General features: G+C 40.0%; 1 protein-coding gene and 1 long non-coding RNA gene across 9 annotated transcripts in view; one reads left to right on the top strand and one right to left on the bottom strand.

Moving 5' to 3' along the window:
• The window catches only part of SCYL3 (SCY1 like pseudokinase 3), a 57,068-nt gene that overhangs the window by 2,039 nt on the left and 36,710 nt on the right, over positions 1 to 18,319 (bottom strand). For 5 of the 7 annotated variants that reach the window (XM_063604023.1, XM_034940197.3, XM_003824632.6 and 2 more), the window contains 7 exons: positions 15,148 to 15,250; positions 13,824 to 13,935; positions 11,790 to 11,867; positions 9,263 to 9,402; positions 7,506 to 7,690; positions 3,931 to 4,102; positions 673 to 834 (listed from right to left, as the gene is read on the bottom strand). In XM_063604023.1, coding sequence (XP_063460093.1) covers positions 673 to 834; positions 3,931 to 4,102; positions 7,506 to 7,690; positions 9,263 to 9,402; positions 11,790 to 11,867; positions 13,824 to 13,935; positions 15,148 to 15,250 — 952 coding nt within the window. The remainder of the gene's footprint in view (positions 1 to 672; positions 835 to 3,930; positions 4,103 to 7,505; positions 7,691 to 9,262; positions 9,403 to 11,789; positions 11,868 to 13,823; positions 13,936 to 15,147; positions 15,251 to 18,319) is intronic. The other 2 variants (XM_034940217.3, XM_055111773.2) reach the window with 1 other exon arrangement.
• On the top strand, positions 702 to 18,277 carry LOC106633951 (uncharacterized). 2 transcript variants are annotated; one of them, XR_001337298.4, is made up of 4 exons: positions 702 to 840; positions 4,971 to 5,125; positions 7,455 to 7,654; positions 16,300 to 18,277. It is a non-coding gene; the product is annotated as an uncharacterized LOC106633951 (long non-coding RNA). The 2 variants fall into 2 exon arrangements; XR_004666857.3 differs by lacking the exon at positions 702 to 840 and having other exon boundaries at positions 4,098 to 5,125.

The raw sequence follows: 18,319 nt of genomic DNA, 5'->3' as shown, positions 1-18,319 counted from the left end.
ACTCAAGATCAACGATGTCACATGTTATCCAAATAATTACATAATACTTATATTATTAACTCAGTGGAAGCATGTAAGTAATAACTAGCGCATTCAATCCTTATTAAATATCCAAACATACAGTATATTCACATAAATATAGAAATGCTCTAAGCCAGGCAGTGTTATCCTTGGGATGTTAATTACATATGCCTGAAAAAGTCTTGCAGGCTCAAATAAGTTTGCCTAACTCAACTTATTAACCTCACTTTAAGAAATTTCCCTAAGTGTAGTAGTTAAGGCACTGAGAGATCCTGTGCCATGTGTTAATGACTTTGCTCTCATTTCCCCAAACTTAACCACAGAACTCTTTTTCACAACACGCCCATTAACATCTTTCAAAACTATCATTCTTGGTACAATTTGGAAGATGCTGCACTAAGGCATCAAAAGTCTCAAAGTAAAGTATCAGTGCAAAAAAGAATTCAAGTAATGTCAACCTGCACTTCTCACCAATTATAAAGAGGAGGTAAGTATATATCCAATAGTCTGGAGAAACAAGATGAGACCAAAGCTGACTACATAATTACAAATAAATCAGTCTCAAAATTCCCAAAACACCCATAAGCTTATTAGTCTCAGGAAAACATTCATCCAAGCAATGGAAAAGCTATATAAATTTAATATTTCTACCTGTCTGTAAAAGAGTATTGTAGTAATCTCGCTGTATGTGCTTCTTGCTGTTGATGGGCATGCTGCCAGAAAAGAAACATTTAGGGAATATGCTAGAGAAGGGGTTCTCCAAGATTGGCGAGATCTGACTGTGATGGCTGCAGACGACACGCATAGGAGAATCTGAAGGTAAATAAAAACTCCAAAACATGAAAGGGACAGTAAATTGCTTCTTGATCTATCACATGGTTGGTGGGCATAGTTAAGTGAAATGGGTATATTTTTACACATATAAAGGATAAAATGGAGGAGAGAACATCTTCAAACATTTGAAGACATACACCCATTATGGAATGGACTGCCTGTCCCTAGAGGTGTTTAAGAACAGGCTGTGTCCACTCCATGTGGTGATGGATCAAAGCATTACACAGATATAACCTTTGGGACACCTAGCTAAAAAGTTATAGCCCTTCAAAACATGTTGGTGGAGATTTAAAACCAACTGATTCTACTTACTTTCAAGAATAAAAGTTGAAGAGTATAAGCATAAGAATATGAATGTAGTAAATACCACAAAACTATACACTTAAAAGTAGTTAAAATAATAAATTTAAGCTGTGGACATTTAACCCCCAACTGGGGAAAAAATTAGTTTCAAGAAATGTCCTTAACAGTTTGCCAGAAAGTTTATACTTACTTAAAAAAATGGGCATTGGTCAAAATGATTCAATTTTTGGCCAAAAAGTGGGGATGTGGGGAATGGCCTGGGGTAAACTCTTAACGATTAGGTCCCCAGCTCTCTTCAGCACCACATCTCCCCCCTCCTCACCCCAGCACTCTAAGGCCAGGCCTCTACAAGCCCTCCACTCTTATTTGTGCCACTATCCTCCTTGAAGTCCTATCTAATGCCTTATCCGATGTCTTCTTCTCTGAACCATGTTCTCTACCTCTCTTTCAGGCAGACTTAATTTCCTATTTCCCTTTCATAGCTGAAAATGAGACCACAGCCTCTACATCACCCTTTTCAAGCTCTTTGCAGCCATGACACTGGTTTCATTAGCACCAAGGAAGAGGTGAACGCTCTTCAAAACTTCAGGAAGCCAATGTTGCTTTAAAAATTCTTTTAGCATCAAAATTAGAGAAAAGCCTATCTGATTAACTCTTTTCTGCTAAGTGTCTCCATGTTACCAACTATCAATGAGAACTGGGTTAGAGATCCAGAATTACATAACAAGGTCATTGTCTTACTGAAGGCTATACAAAGGAGCAATGACATTGTTGATAAAAAATTCTTGTAAGACCAGAAATTACTGCTACCTCCCAGGTAACATCCACTGGGAACATACCAGAAATAAGGACTTCCTGCAGTATCTAAAAGGCAACAGCTTTTTACCCCATAGGCCAACAAAAGTCACAAGAAACTTAAACATCTAGTGTTAATAAGAATTGATGCAACCTTTTTGTAAGCTGACAGTATCTACTAAATTTAAAATATATCCTTTGGCCCAGCAAGTTTACTTCTAACATTCAGTGTCTGCGGATGCTCAAGTCTCTTAAAGAAAATGATGTAGTATTTAAATATAATATATGCATATCATCCCATAATACTCTAAGTCATTTCTTGGTTACTTATAATACCTTTATTTTTTGGTTTCTTTTCTGAGTATTTTTGATCCACAGTTGGTTAAATCTGCAGATGCAAACCTGCAAATATGGGGGACCAACTGGAAAGATACACGTGTAAAGATATTCATTGCAGCACTGTTTGTAGGGATTAAAAATCCAGAAATGGATGCAGTATCCATGAATAAAGAAATCACTGAATGAATTATATTCAGTGAAATATTAGGTAGCTTTCAAAGAGTAAGTTAGACTTCTATGTATAGGGAGACAGGTCCCTGATATGTTGTTACTTGAAAACAAATTATAGATTTGTGCATGGCATTTTCTTACCATTTAAACAAAAATCCTACACAGTCTTGTGTCACTTAACAATGGGGATATGTTCTGAGAAATGCATCTTAGATGATTTTGTCCTTGTATAAACATAGATGGTATAGCCTACTAACACCTAGGCTATAAACTGATACAGCATGTTACTGTACTGAATACTGTAGATAATTATAACACAGTGGTAATTATTTGAGTGTCCAAACATAGAAAAGTAAAAATATAATGATACATGGTATACCTGTATAGGGTATTTACTATGAATGGCATTTATAGGACTAGAAGTTGCTCTGAGTTACCAGTGAATGAATATGAAGGCCTAGGATATTACTGTACACTACCATACAGTTTATAAACACTACACTTAGGCTACACTAAGTTTATTAAAAATTTTTCTTCAATAATGTTATTTACTATAACTTTATAAACTTCTTAATGTTTTTAACTGTTTGACTTTTTTGTAATAATACTATGCTTAAAACATATTGTACAACTGTACCAAAATATTTTCTTATATCCTTATTCTGTAAGCTTTTTCTGTTTTTAAAATTATTTACTTATTTTTACTTTGAAACTTTTTTGTTAAAATCTAAGACACAATCACACACATTAGCCTAGGCCTACACAGGGTCAAGATCATCAATTTCACTGTCTTTGACCTCCACAGCTTATTCCGCTGGAAGGTCTGCAGGGAGCTGTCATGTCCTCTGATAACAATGCCTTCTTCTGGAATACCTCCTGAAGGACCCCTGGAGGCTGTTTCACAGTTAAAGTTTTTTCTTTTTAATAAGCAGAAGGAATACACTAATGATTAAAAGTATAGTAAATATATAAACCAGTTACATAGTCATTTGTTATCATTACCAAGTATTATGTACTGCACATAATTGTATGCACTGTACTTTTATATGACTGGCAGCACACTAGGTTTGTTTACACCAGCATCACCACAAACACATGAGTAATGCATTCCACTACAGCTACAACATCAACTGCCAATAGCAATTTTTCAGCTCCATTATAATGTCATGAGACCATCATGGTACAGACAGTCCGTCATTTACGAGGTCCTTCGTTAACCAAAATGTCCTTATGTGGTACATGACTCTCTATGCACGTGTAAACATATATCTGTGTGTCTTTTGCTTAAAAAAAAAGTATGAAAGGATTCCCACTGAAAATCCCCCCGAGAAGTTCAGAAAGAGAAATTAACTTTTTATTTATACTTCTTTATATCATTTGACTGAATATGACCCTCCTACATTACTTATATAATATTAAAAATCTAAAAAAATGACACAAAAAGCTAGATCTTTTAATAATTCTTACCTTCTAGAGAAAGGTCAATATTTTTAGTAAAACTTGGGGCAGTGCGTTTGAAGATCTTGGTTCGTTCTCCTCCCACAACCACCTCTGGTCCAAGCAGAGAGACCAGCACTGCTAGGCTATGCAGAGTAATTGCCACAATGGAATCGCTAGTATCACGCAGGCCCAGCAAAACCTAGGAGCAAATGAGGTAATAAGGGTTGACAACCACAATACCTATCTCTTTCTTCCCCTGTAAATGAGCAATTGGGCTGCAAACAGATTGTGCTTAGATAAACTACATTATCTTAGATATGTGTTCCAGGTCAGTGGCTCTCAAACTGCCTGTGGTAAAAGACCAGTATCTTCCCCTCCCAATCCATCACAGACTTACCATTTTTAAAAAATACAATCAAAACAAAATTAAAAAGACATATGTTGGGAACATAAAATTACTCTGTCAAATTGCTACAAAAGGTTTTAAATGTTAAGTCTTCATATCTGTACTCACATCACAGAACTGTAATAAAAAGTTCATGTACTGGCAGTGTTCTGCAGAGCGCACTCAGAACTCATCTAGGGCACTAACAGTTACGTTCCTGTCCATGCTTCTCTTTTCAGCTCTTTTCAAGGGTAGGACCACCTGTCCCAAACTGAGCCCATCATGATCTTTTGTCCAGTAATATAAACTAGAATTTATATTTTCAGTTTATATAGGTTTACTCAAAATGAGGACAGTATGCCAGGCAGGGACAAGTGCCTGTAGCCCGAGCTACTCAGAAGGCTGAGGCATGTGGATCACTTGAGCCCAGGAGTTCTGGGCTGTAGTGTGCTATGCTGATTGGGTGTCTGCACTAAATTCAGCATCAATATAGTAACCTCCCAGGAGCTGGGGACTACCAGGTTGCCTAAAGAGGGGTGAACCAGCCCAGGTTGGAAATGGAGCAGGTCAAACTCCTGGGCTGATCGGTAGTGGGTTCAGGCCTGTGAAGAGCCACTGCACTCTAGCTTGGGCAACACAGTGAGACCCCCATCTCTAAAATAATTTTTTTTTATGAGGACAGAAAACTTGGAAGTTATGGGACAACCATTTTGGCCACGTGCACACCAAAACAAGGAAAGCTGGTCTTCAGAGAGTCAAAAGTCAAACAAATGCAGACAGAAGAAAGGAATGAAAAACATGGCTGTAAGCCCCAGCTGCACTTGATTTCCACCTAAGGTAGTCTAACATTCTTAATTTTTTGCTTTGGCTGGTTTAAAATGAGTTTCAGTTACTTGCAACCAAAAACACCTTAGAAGACAGTCACATGCAGATATGAGGCAAGTACTGCTCTGCATATAAGGAAGGAAATGACCTTCAAAGCATCTGCACCAGCCAGACACAAGGCCAGGGTAACTGGCCTGCCTACTGGAAGCAGCAGGGCGTGATAGGTATCAGGAATCTTTGGTTTTGGTCTTAGCTCTGCTAATAATTCTCAATGTGACTTGACCAATTGGTCTTTTTATTTTTCTGGCCTGGTTTCCTCATTTATATAGTAAGATTAAAGGTTTCAAACAGGACTCAAAAGATAATTATTAGGACCAATGCTAACAGATCACTTTCTGTACATGTAAACTAAAGCATGTTTCTTTTACATATGATTAGAGTTCCGCCCACTGAATATGATAATCATAAAACAGCAATCTGCCCAAGCCAAAAATTGGTCATCCTCAACACCTCTTCCATCTAATGAGAAACTGAGTACTACCCCTTCTGTGTCCCTCTCCTATATCTACTGTCACAATTTCCCCAGCCTTTGTCATCTCTTAGCTAAACTATTCTAACAGTTTCCTAGCTTATCTCCCTTTCTGTGGTCTCTTCCACACTGCTACCAAAGTGAACTTCCTAGCACACACAAACTGGCCCACTCTTCTTTAGGGGAAGCAGTTTCCTAAGTAATGAGAGCTTTCACTGTCTTCCACATGCTCAACATTTACTCTTTGACCTCAGTCCAATTCTGAGACCTATGATGACAACTCCATTTCAGAGTTAAAGTGCTTCATTCCTCTTCTAAATTTCCAGACACAACTACATACAGGGTAACAATTACTGCTGCAGATGTAAATACAAAGTGCTATGTTGTAGTTACTACAACATAGAGACTTTAAAGTCAGCCCGCAGTGAATCACACCTCCAGTATCCATGCCCTTGAGTAAACCCATCCCACAATGAGCCTGGGCTTTTTCCAACTCTAACCGAGAGAATGAGGCAAAAATGACTGTCAGTTCACAACCTACACTTTAAGAAGGCTTCTTTTGCCCTTTTTTTTTCTTTAGCCCTGGCCAGCCATTTAAGAAGTCCACCTACCTTGCTAGAGAAATCATGTGGAAATGTCACATGGGGGGATACAAGCCCCCCAAGCTTCCTGAAAATTCATGGAGAGAAAGGCGCAGCCTCTCAGCCACCCCTTCCAAGATACCAAGGAGCCATTTTGGATGTGTCAACCCTTGTCGGGCCCCAGATGACTGAAGACTCAGCTGATACGTGGAACAGAACCTTCAGCTGAGTCCAGTCAATCCAAAGAATCATGAGAATTAATAAAATGATTATTGTTTTAAGGCACTAAGTTTTGGGGTACTTACATGGCAACGGATGACTGAAACACGTCCCACTTATGAGCTCCTTGAAAGCAGAGAGAATGTTAATCTGTCTCATAGGAAAATTATTTGAAAGACACCATGTGATTGTAGTCTTTTAAAACAATTTTTTTAAAACCTCATACTAGGTTGAATAGTGTCCCTCCAAAATTCATGTCCATGCAGAATGTGACCTTTAGATGAGGTCATACTGGGTTAGGGTAGGCCATAAATTCAATGACTGGTGTCTTTCTAAGAGGCCATGTAAAGACAGACAAGGAGGTAAGAAGGCCACGTGACAACAGAAGCAGAGACTGGAATGATACAGCCACAAGCCAAGAAATACCAAGGGTTGCTGGGAGCTACGAGAAGCTTGTAAAGAGGAGTCCCTTTCACATCCTACAGCCTTCAGAGGAAGCAGGGTCCTGATAACACCCTGGTTTTAGACTTCTGGCCTCCAGAACTAAGAATAAATTTGTATTGCTTTAAGCCATTATAATTTGTGATAATTTGTTATGGCAGCCTAAGCAACTAATACAAACCTTTCATTAGTTTCACCAACAAAACCCTTTGGTGGGCAAATCATAATAAGGTTCCCTAGTGGCTGATAACAACAGGCTGAAAGCCACTGATAAGAATCATCTCATGCTGCTCTCTGTTCTAATTTAATTACTTTATAATAATTATGGATAATTATATGTTATGTTCACAAAGTGCTCCATACATTATTGTTATTCATTTACCCTCCCAAAATTAGCAAACAATTATAGTTTCTCCCAGGTTAAGACCAAATATGTCAGTTTAATCGATTTGCCTGTGTGAATGGAATGGAAATGCAATTTTAATTTCAGCACTTTGTATTCCACAGACTGCTGCCTCAAGGCTTTCTAAGCTATTATCTGAATACCTCCAAAACTCTTTCTTTCTTTCAGCACTCTTCCCTCAGGTTCTGTGACAACCCCACTGCAAACTTGGCCTCTGACCTGTGGCAAGATGACTTTCTTCAGCTGCTCCTGAGTGAAGTGCTCCACGTAGGCCTCGATGTGAGACAGCAGCACCATCCGCACATGCTCTTCATGAACTTCAAACAACTGGAGAAGCACGGGGATCACCCGTGACTGGAACAGGGCTGGTGAGAGCAAGCAAGGAGTTTCTCCCTGCGCATGATCTACCCGAAAAATCAAAGGTTACAGATGAAAAAACAAATTTTCATTTCAGTGAAGAGTATTAAGCATAATTCATACACTGAACCCAAAACTACACATATTGTAAGTACTCTTCTAAATTCTTTTTTTCTTTTTGAGACGGAGTCTCACTCTGTCACCCATGCTGGAGTGCAGTGGCGCGATCTCAGCTCACTGCAACCTCCTCCTCCCAGGTTCAAGCAATTTTCCTGCCTCAGCCTCCCGAGTAGCTGGGATTACAGGCACCCGCCACCATGCCCGGCTAATTTTTGTATTTTTAGTAGAGATGGGGTTTCACCATGTTGGCCAGGCTGGTCTCAAACTTCTGACCTAGTGATCCACCTGCCTCGGCGTCCCAAAGTGCTGGGATTACAGGCGTGAGCCACCGCGCCCGGCCAGTATTCTTCTAAATTCTAATGCTCCAAACCAAAGGAAAGTTCTTTTCTTGACTGAAAATTACTTAACGCTTAATTATGTTAAGTACACTTACCTTGTAGAGTTTTTGAAATACTAGAGATCATAGTGTACAACAAAGCTTGTATTTTAACAGAATTCTGAGTAACTTTTTATAAATTTATGTTTAATCAGTGAGGAATTTCATACACTAGATTTGTGACATACTGATATTGTTGTAGTTTTATTTGCAAAACCAAGTGTTAAATGCTACAGTGGGACTTTGATGCTGGATAGTCCTCTTTTTCCAGTATTTATGGTAGTGGTTATCAGGCAGGTATGTATTGAGAATTATTTGGGAACTTTTAAAAAATATGTATACCTATGTCCTGGCTCTCTGTTCTAGAACCAATGGATCAAGCAAAGAGGCAAATTTTCAAAAAGCAACATAGGTGATTCAGAGGCACACCCCTATGTAAGACCTACTGAGGAATAGGATGTAAGAGCTATAAAGAAAAATTGATGGCTAAAGAGAATGGTATCAAAGTAGAGATAAAAGGAAATTCTAAACCGTAACAATGCTTTGTTGGACTGAGATCCTTTTAAGAAAATAAATTCTGAAAGCAGCATTCTACGTAACTTAAAATTCTAGTGTCATATTAATACTATATTCTCTCATCTGTTGTGTTACCATCTCTAGTGCTATGAAATTGTAAAATTCCAAAGCAATAACCTCATTCCACATTCGGAAAAAAACCTGAAGCCCCAGGAAGTAAAATGATCTCAGTGCTTTTCACTGAAAATAGAAAATAAATGGGTTGCTCTTGGTAAGGTAGGAGGCACAGGCCTAAATGATTCATGATAAATGTAAAAGTTCTTTGAAGATGCATGCCTTACCTTAAAACTTCAAATGTATATTTCAGATTCTAGTCAGATATAACACTTCCTATAGTAAATTGTACTCTCTAGGAAGATGCTTCATTTATCCTGTGAACTCTGGTACCCAGGTTTCAATTAAAGTTATCACATCAGGGGCCAACAATTGTTCTCCGTTTTTAGAACCAAACATTAACTACACCACACAGTAATCTCATCCTGCTCAAATATGGACTAATAATCACCAAACTTCTTAACTAGCAATAACACTTTGAAAAAGCATTCACCTTTTTTGGGGCCAAGCAGATAAGGAAGAAAACTCTTAACAGCCACTGGCTCTGCAAACACCAACTGATTAAGCAGAAGAGGCACCAACCTTGAAGCTATCAATTCCTCTGACAAGCAGCTGACTCTGTCCAGCAGAAATCTGAGGACAAAAAGGGAAAGCCCAGGAAACTGGTCATGACACTGTATCAGCTTACTTGTACAGTTTAGCCTACACACATCCTCTCTCTCACTTCTATCAAAGTGATGCATTTGAAATGGAGATAGAGAAGGTGAACAGATTGGTCCCCAAGTACTTAAGAAAAATGCGTGGCCGGGTGCAGTGGCTCACACCTGTAATCCCAGCACTTTGGGCGGCCGGGGCGGGCAGATCACTTGAGGTCAGGAGTTCGAGACCAGCTTGGCCAACATGGTGAAACCCCATCTCTACTAAAAGTACAAAAATTAGCCAGGCGTGGTGGCAGACACCTGTAATCCCAGCTACTCGGGGCTGAGGCATGGGAGGCTGAGGTTCAATCGCTTGAAGCTGGGAGGCAGAGGTTGCAGTGAGCTGAGATCATGTCACTGCACTCCAGCCTGGGTGACAGGGTGAGATTCTGTCTCAAAAAAAAAAAAAAAAAAAAATACAGAAAGTGTGAGGCAAAGCCAGCTAGTCAGCACACCTCCAATTCACACCAGGAAATGTTTCCACCAAATTATCCCCTTACTAATAGCCAAAGTGCCCTCCTTTTTACCCTAATAAGACAGGCTTTGTAGATAATAAAAGACACTTTCTCAAATTTAAACAATGTAGAAAGTTTCCATAACTAACAAAACAGGCTTTTGTCACTATCCCCGTAAATTAAAACAACATATATAAAGGCACTTTGTTAAGAAATACAGATATTAGGTATTAATGGTAATATTACTCCATTATACAATCTCCCTTAGCAGATATCCTTGCCTCCTACTTTATTAGGAAACAGGTCACATGCGTTATCACCTTCAAACCCCTACACCGCTATCAGCAAACAGGTTTACATTGATACTCATTCCCACCTCCCTTCTAGTTATCAAGGATCCGAGGGCCTCCTCTTACTTAAGGCCACCCCCATCCAGCCACTGCCCCAGCATTCCCCTCTCTTCCAGGACAATGCACCAGCCATCTCCCCAACTTGATTGCAGCTTCAACTGCTCCCTCCATTCTTCTGCTAGCTCCTTTCCCTTGTCTATTAATATGCTCAGGTCTCTTCCACCCTTACAAAATCCTTCCTTGACTCCATTTGCTTCTTCAGTAATATTTTCTCTCCAAGTTTTTCTCCAGTGTCTTTCTCACCTTCTGTTCACTTCTCAGCCCAATGCACTCTCACTGCTGGAACAGCTCTTGCTAAGATAAAGTTACCAGTGTCTTCCTAACTACTAAAAGAACAGGTACCTGTTCGTTCCTCCTACCTTCGTGAAATTCCCTACTCCTTTGGGAATATCATAGCCTTCCTAGCTCTCTGAGTCTCCTCTAACCCCTGCTTCTCATTCGTCAGCCACTCCTTCCCACCAGCCCCCTTATAAGGTCGGGTGCCCCAGGATTACAATTTGGGCTCGCTGTCCTTTTCATGCTACCCACTTTCTCTGTGAAAATATCACCAACTATAGGCTGATAACACCGTAATATTTCCCTCTAGCTCATCAGCTTAAGACTTCTCTGAAGCTTCAGACCTGTCTGGTCAACTGTCCATGTATATCTCTATCTAAAGTCCAACAGATACTTCAAACCAACATATCCAACACTGAAGTCATAATTTTCCCTGCATATTAGGTCCTCTCCTCCAATATTCTCTATTTCATTTGGTGATAATCACTAAGGCTTCTCAGCTTTATCTTTTTAAATGTTTATCTTAGTGTCTTCTTCATTGGAGACATTAATGCCCTTATGTGTGGCTTCATATTTACTGCCTGGACTACCATAGTCACTAACCAAATCCAAATCTTAAATGAGTTAAGCCTTCCCACTCAATAGAGAACAAAGTGACCACCTAAAGGGACATTAATCTGTTTCACAGCCTGCTTCCATCTCTTTGATGGCTTCAATGCCTGAAGTCCCCTATTTACAAATAATGTCAGCACTCCTCACTGCCACATGCAAGGTGTACCTCCTACCTGTCCTTGTCTTGGAATTTGTCCCCCAGCAGGACTCAACTGTTTGCGGTTCCTGCACAAGTCACACTGGGTCTTGTCTTTGTGCATTTGTTCATGTTGCCCCTCTGCCCAGAATACCTTTTCTCTAACGACCTCCTCCTGCCCTGTGTGTTCTCAGGACTCCTTCCAAAAGCTCTACTGTACCCACCTCTCTGTTTAAGGATTATCAGTCTGGGTATCTATTTCTTTCACCAGAAATATCTACCCCAGGGCCTAGCAGAAAGCCTGACACATAGGAAATGTTCAATAAATGTGAAATAAACCAAATATCTGACTCATCTTCTCTAGAATACCTAAAGAGATTATATGGACTTAATCCAAGTTATTCAATTTAAATTCTTAATTTTCTGAACTTACTTAAAGAATTCCGTTTTTTCCTCTTCACTCTTCAATGTTAAACTTTTCAAGAAATTCACAACTTCCAGAAAATCATTTCTAAATGCCAAAAAGAGAAGAATTCAGCAGAACAGATTAGAGAATGTTAAATATTGAGGCCATAATCACAGACTACATCAATATAATTTTCAACCAAGAAACATTCTCCTTTGCCATTTAAAGATTCTATTACAACTAAGTAGCTTATGAGACAAATACTATGGAACAAGCCTCTATGAAATCTAATATTTTAATATCAAAGAGATCTGTGACGAAGATACAAGTTTAAACACACATATGCTAACATGCTTTATGGTTTAGTCAGAAAAATCCTCCCAATTGTTGGTTGTAATAGGATGTTAAAGGAAGTATCCTGGGAGAAATGACATTACCATTACAAAATATTGCTGACTCTCAAGTCTCCTTTGATGAAATAAAAACTATTAAAGAGATTGTGGAAAGTGGAATTTCCATACAGCAATCTTCTCATTTCTCCTGCTGTAAGTTACTTGGTCATTCTTTCAGCCAGGCAGGGATTAGTGTGAGAGAAGTGGTCGGTTTCCTACAGGGCTGCCAGAGAATTCCAAAGGCTGTGCACTGCTCAGCTCACACCCTACTGTATATGAGACTGTTGACCCCAGATGCTCCGGCATACAAGCTGGACAGCCTATTGGGAGGCCCAGTAAGCAGAGATACCACTTGGATCTTCACATCTTATGTTTATACCTACTTTAGGCTTCCCCCTGGTTCAGCAGCAAAGATGTCTAAACTTAAATCTAATCAATCAAATTGGTTCAGCTGCCTCTGTAAGGGATGCTGACCCTGGCTCCTACTGTTGTCTCTTGACTGGGGTTTCTCCCCACATTAACAGTGGGATTTTGGCAGGTGCGGTTTGTGTGTTTTCAGTTTTCCTCTCCCCTCTCAATTTACAATACAACTCTTAATAAATAACTCATTTTACACAGAGTGATGAGAGAATCTATTTACCATAAGGGATTGTTCTTTGTAGAGACTTTTTATCAAGGGAAATAAAATATTTCTAAGAATCATCCAAAAGGGCATAAAAGTACTTTGGAAAGACTCTCATAATGATAAATATAAAATTTTTATTTGTCAATTAAAAATACAGATTTTTAAAAACATCCTCAAAAAAGACGATCATAATGGGAAAGTTTTGAATAGTTTCTTTGAAATATGACAATATAAGCCCAGTAACCATAAATGCTACTTATTTAATAAGATTACCCTTCCCCACCTACCCCTAGTTCTATCCTAGAGGTAATTTTCCCCACTTGGGAATACTAGCCTTCCCTTTGCTCTGGTTTTTCTCAAGCTCTAAATGCAAACACATAGGATTTTTAGTTTTAAAACTAACATAAGGTTGGCTTTGCTAATAGAAGTCATGAGTATGGAACTAACCTGTGCAGAAGTTCTGCAGTCATGGAAATAAAAAAATGAAGGACACATAATTAAAACTAACCTTGAAGAAGGGTTCAAAAATATCTCTGAATCTAATAAGGTATTAAATTATATTGTGCCCTTGCCTCTAAACCAACTTATTTGCTCTTCCATCACATATTACTAGACAAAGAATATGAACTCATTCCCCATCCCCATGAGAAAAACTGAATAATAATAAACTCATAATATAATGGCAGCAGAAAAGAAAGGCTAGGTTTAGTAACTTTTTCAATTAACTTACAACTGTAAACCAGTGGACACACCTAGCTTCTTCACTATTAGAAGCCCTAATAAATCTGGCTACAATTTCTAAATCCAAGCCTTCAAGACAATCAAGGATTTCTAAAACTTCCTATCTATAATAGGAAACTGACAGACAACCCAATTTCTTCCTCTATTTTCTCCTGTGGACATGATTCAATCTCTCCTAATAATTAACAACAGAAACTGCATCATTTGGTACTCCAAAAACCCCCCACTGCCACTTATCCAAGGCACGAGAGCAGGCAGCAGTGTTCCGGAAGCAGCTGGCGTCACCACACCAGATGCCCTCACCTGAAGAAGTCATGAGATAGTAAGGTGCAGAGCGCTGGCCGACATTTTGGAATGGGATTCAGCAAAGTTGAGTGCAAGGTCTGTTGAAAGCTGGAGAGAACGTCCGCTGAAACTGAAATCCAGAGCTACAGTTAGTTTCCAATGCCTTCTCCCTCTTTTCAGGACCTCTATAGCTGGAGACTGCCGAGAGCAAAAACCAACCTGTAAAAGCCCAAACAAACAAAGCCCTGGCTGTTGCTAAACAGCTTCCTGCTTGCCTTAGGCAAAACTCATTGGCAGGTGTAGAAAGTTGTCCTGCCACCACCGTCAAACCCCACCCCAGGTGCCATTCCCTTCTATACCCTCTCATTTCCTGATTATCCATTTAACCCAGCTCAGGCCCAAAGAAGAAGGGCTAACAGTGATAGGTTTGAGGGTCTTTCTCAACAGGGGTTCCTCATCCACAGAACAGTTATATGAATGATTATATTTACAATTCTTCCAAGGATAGTAAATAATTGCTACCATTCTAAATACATAGAATAGTTAGTTCATTATACACAATGGATGCCTTTGGGCCTTAGGATTTAATTCTCAAGTATTTAGGATGGGACAATTTAGAGCTGACAGCTGAATCAGAACACTGCATAAGCCTGGCAGAATAAACTGCATTAGAACTGGCACAAAGCTTGAGCCATGTGAGATGTAGGCCAATAAGGGGCCTACTGTGACACATGCCTCAGTAAACTCAATGAGTGGAAAATTAAAGTCCTAAAGTGGGCACAGGAGAGTGAAGCAGGCTGCCAAGCATGCAGTTAGAGAACACAGAAGAGAGGAGAAAACAATGTCTTTAGCAGCCTGAGCTTTAAGAGGCAATGAAAGAAAAAAGTGAAGAGTAAATTAATAGGAAAATAAATCAAATGAGCTTTGAAAGAATAAAGAAATGTTAAGCTCAATTTAACAAAAAAATATGAATTTTACCCTATTCAGATTATTACATATAAATCATTAATGATAGTTATGTACTTATTGGCTGGTTCAATAAGGAATAGAGTCTACATTTAGACCGCTTAAGTACTATTACCAATTAATAAGATAATCACACATGATACTGACAGCCATAGTTCAAAGTGCTTCCTACTTAAAATGCTTTTCACCATGCAAACTAATGAAACCCAAAGCTTCTTTCCTTACTGTTCTTAGTATCTGCCCTAAAAAAGTTACCTGGTAAGCAAAAGATTCCTTACTGTGCTCAAAGACTGTAGTCCTTTGAATTCCACACAGAATAGGTCATGGATGATTTTCCTACTTATTCTACAGATGCAGTAGTATAACTCCAACTCACCCTGTTCATTTAAGATTGTGAGCAAACTTTCCACCAATGTTCCAAATGAAAAGGCATCCCGGGCATGTCCATGACACTCTGGGAGAGTTGTGAATTCTGGAGACTAAAAGCAGTGAAGACAATTAAAACTAGAGGATCTGCCTTATAAGCCATTTCTAATTTTCTCTGAAGCACCTTCTCCCATGTTTGTATTTATTATACTCAAATCTATCTTCAGACCACCACACATGAATGTATAGATTCTTAACACTATTAGTGAATAAAATTTGTTGAAGATTATAAACATTAAAATGAGCAAAAATTTTTAAGAAGGTTAGAATATGGCACATGTCGGTGGCTTTTACAAATATTTTCACAGCAACCCATGGTAAAGAATATGTCTTATATCATGCTCTACTATACATACACATGCATAAATACACACATAATGGAAACAAAAGTTTCATAAAACAGTGCTTAGCCTTACTATCTAAGATGCCCAAAGACATGTTCTTTTATTCTTTTTTTTAATAAAATGCTAGTCAGGACCCCCTAAATTGACTTAAAACCCGCAAATCACCGATTTTAAAAACACTAGTATATATACATAATACTGATTTGGATAAATCTGATTTATTTCAAGTCTTAGGTCAAGTCTGAGGTCTATACTTAAGTTTACAGTTGAGTTCATATTTCCTGTAAAGCACACTAAATATATCTTTGGGGATTATTTATAGTGGCTATAAGAACAAATTTATAGAAGGAGCATCTGCTTTTGAATTTATTGGTAAATAGAATCTTTCTTTACCAGCACTCTTAATAATCATTCTTCTGTGCATCTTGAAATCCTAAGTAATGGGCAGCTAGAGATAGATGAATGGTTTGGGTGACATACAAGAAAGGACTAGGGTTTTTGCTTCCACAATTATTATGGATTCCAGCAAAGTGCAACTACTGATAATGGTTTCACTGTTTTCCCACCCAAATCTCATCTTGAATTATAACTCCCACAATTCCCACGTGTCCTGGGAAGAACCAGTGGGAGGTGATTGAATTATGGGGGGCAGGTCTTTCCTGCCCTGTTCTCATGATAGTGAATGGGCCTCACAAGATCTGATGGCTTTAAAAAGGGGAGTTTCCCTGCATAAGCTCTCTTCTCTTGTCTGCCACCAGGTGAGACGTGCCTTTTGCCTTCTGCTATGATTTTAAGGAACTCCCCAGCCACGTGGAACTTTTGTAAATTGCCCAGTCTTGGGTATGTCTTCATCAGCAGCGTGAACACAGAGTAATACAGTAAATTGGTACCAGTAGAGTGGGGAGTTGCTGAAAAGATACCCGAAAATGTGGATGGGACTTTGGAACTGGGTAACTGGCAAAGGCTGGAACAGTTTGGAGGGTTCAGAAGAAGACAGGAAAATGTGGGAAAGTTTGGAATTTCCTAGAGACTTGTTGAATGGCTTTGACAAAAATGCTGCTAGTGATATGAACAATAAGGTCCAGGCTGAGGTGGTCTCAGATGGAGATGAGGAACTTGTTGGGAACTGGGGCAAAGGTGATTCTTCTTATGTTTTAGCAGAGACTGGTGGCATTTTGCCCCTGCCCTAAAGAACTGTGGAACTTTGAACTTAAAAGAGGATTTAGGGTATCTGGCGGAAGAAATTTCTAAGCAGCAGAGCATTCAAGAGGTGACTTGGGTGCTGTTAAAGGCATTCAGTTTTAAAAGGAAAACACAGCATAAAAGCTTGGGAAGTTTGCAGCCTGACAATGCAATAGAAAACAAAATCGCAGGTGACATTCAGGCCAGCTGCAGAAGTTTGCATAAGTAATGAGGGGCCAAATGTTAATCCCCAAGAAAATGGGGAAGATGTCTCCAGGGCATGTCAGAGATCTTCATGGCAGCCCCTCCCATCACAGGCCTGCAGGCCTAGGAGGAAAAAGTGGTTTCATGGGCCAGGCCCAGGGTCCCCATGCTGTGTGAAGCCTAGGGACTTGGTGCCCTGCATCTCAGCCGCTCTAGCCATGGCAGAAAGGGGCCAACGGAGAGCTCGGCATGTGGCTTCAGAGGGTGCAAGCCCCAAGCCTTGGCAGCTTCCACATGGTGTTGAGCCTGCAAGTGCACATTAGTCAAGAACTGGGGTTTGGGAACCTCCACCTAGATTTCAGAAGATGTATGGAAATGCCTGGATGCCCAGGCAGAATTTGCTGCACGGGCAGGGCCCTTATGGAGAACCTCTACTAGGGCAGTGTGAAAAGGAAATGTGAGGTCGGTGCCCCCACACAGAGTTCCTACTGGGGCACTGCCTAATGGAGCTGTGAGAAGGGGGCCAGCATCCTCCAGATCCCAGAATGGTAGATCCACTGACAGCTTGCACCACATGCCTGGAAAAGCTGCAGACATTCAAGACCAGCCTGTGAAAGCAGCCAGGAGGGAAACTGTACCCTGCAGAGCCACAGGGGTAGAAGCTGCCCAAGACCATGGGAACCCACCACTTGCATCAGCGTGACCCGGATGCGAGACATGGAATCAAAGGAGATCATTTTGGAGCTTTAAGATTTGACTGCCTCACTGGATTTCACACTTGCCTGTAGCCCCTTTGTTTAGCTAATTTCTCCCATTTGGAATGGCTGTATTTACCCCATGCCTGTACCCCCATTGTATCTAGGAAGTAACTAACTTGCTTGTGATTTTACAGGCTCATAGGTGGAAGGGACTTGCCTCGTCTCAGATGAGACATTGGACTATGGACTTTTGAGTTAATGCTGAAATGAGTGAAGACTTTGGGGGACTGTTGAGAAGACATGACTGGTTTTGAAATGTGAGGACATGAGACTGGGGAGGGGCCAGGGGAGGAATGATGTGGTTTGGCTGTGACTCTCATCTTGGATTGTAACTCCCACAATTCCCATGTGTCATGGGCAGGAATTCGGTGGGAGGTGATTGAATTATGGAGGTAGATCTCTCCTGTGCTGTTCTGGTAATAATGAGTAGGTCTCACAAGACCTGATGGTTTTATAAAAGGGAACTTCCCTGCACAAGCTCTCTTCTCTTGTCTGCTGCCATGTGAGAAGTGCCTTTCACCTTCCGCCATGATTGTGAGGCCTCCCCAGCCACATGGAACTGTTAGTCCAATAAACCTCTTTCTTTTGTAAATTGCCCAGTCTCAGGTATGTCTTTATCAGCAGCATGAAAACA

The sequence above is a fragment of the Pan paniscus genome, chromosome 1, assembly GCF_029289425.2.
Source record: "Pan paniscus chromosome 1, NHGRI_mPanPan1-v2.0_pri, whole genome shotgun sequence".
Lineage (NCBI taxonomy): Eukaryota > Metazoa > Chordata > Mammalia > Primates > Hominidae > Pan > Pan paniscus.
The sequence above is the reverse complement of the archived record's forward strand: the minus strand, read 5'-3'. Positions and strand labels throughout refer to the sequence as shown.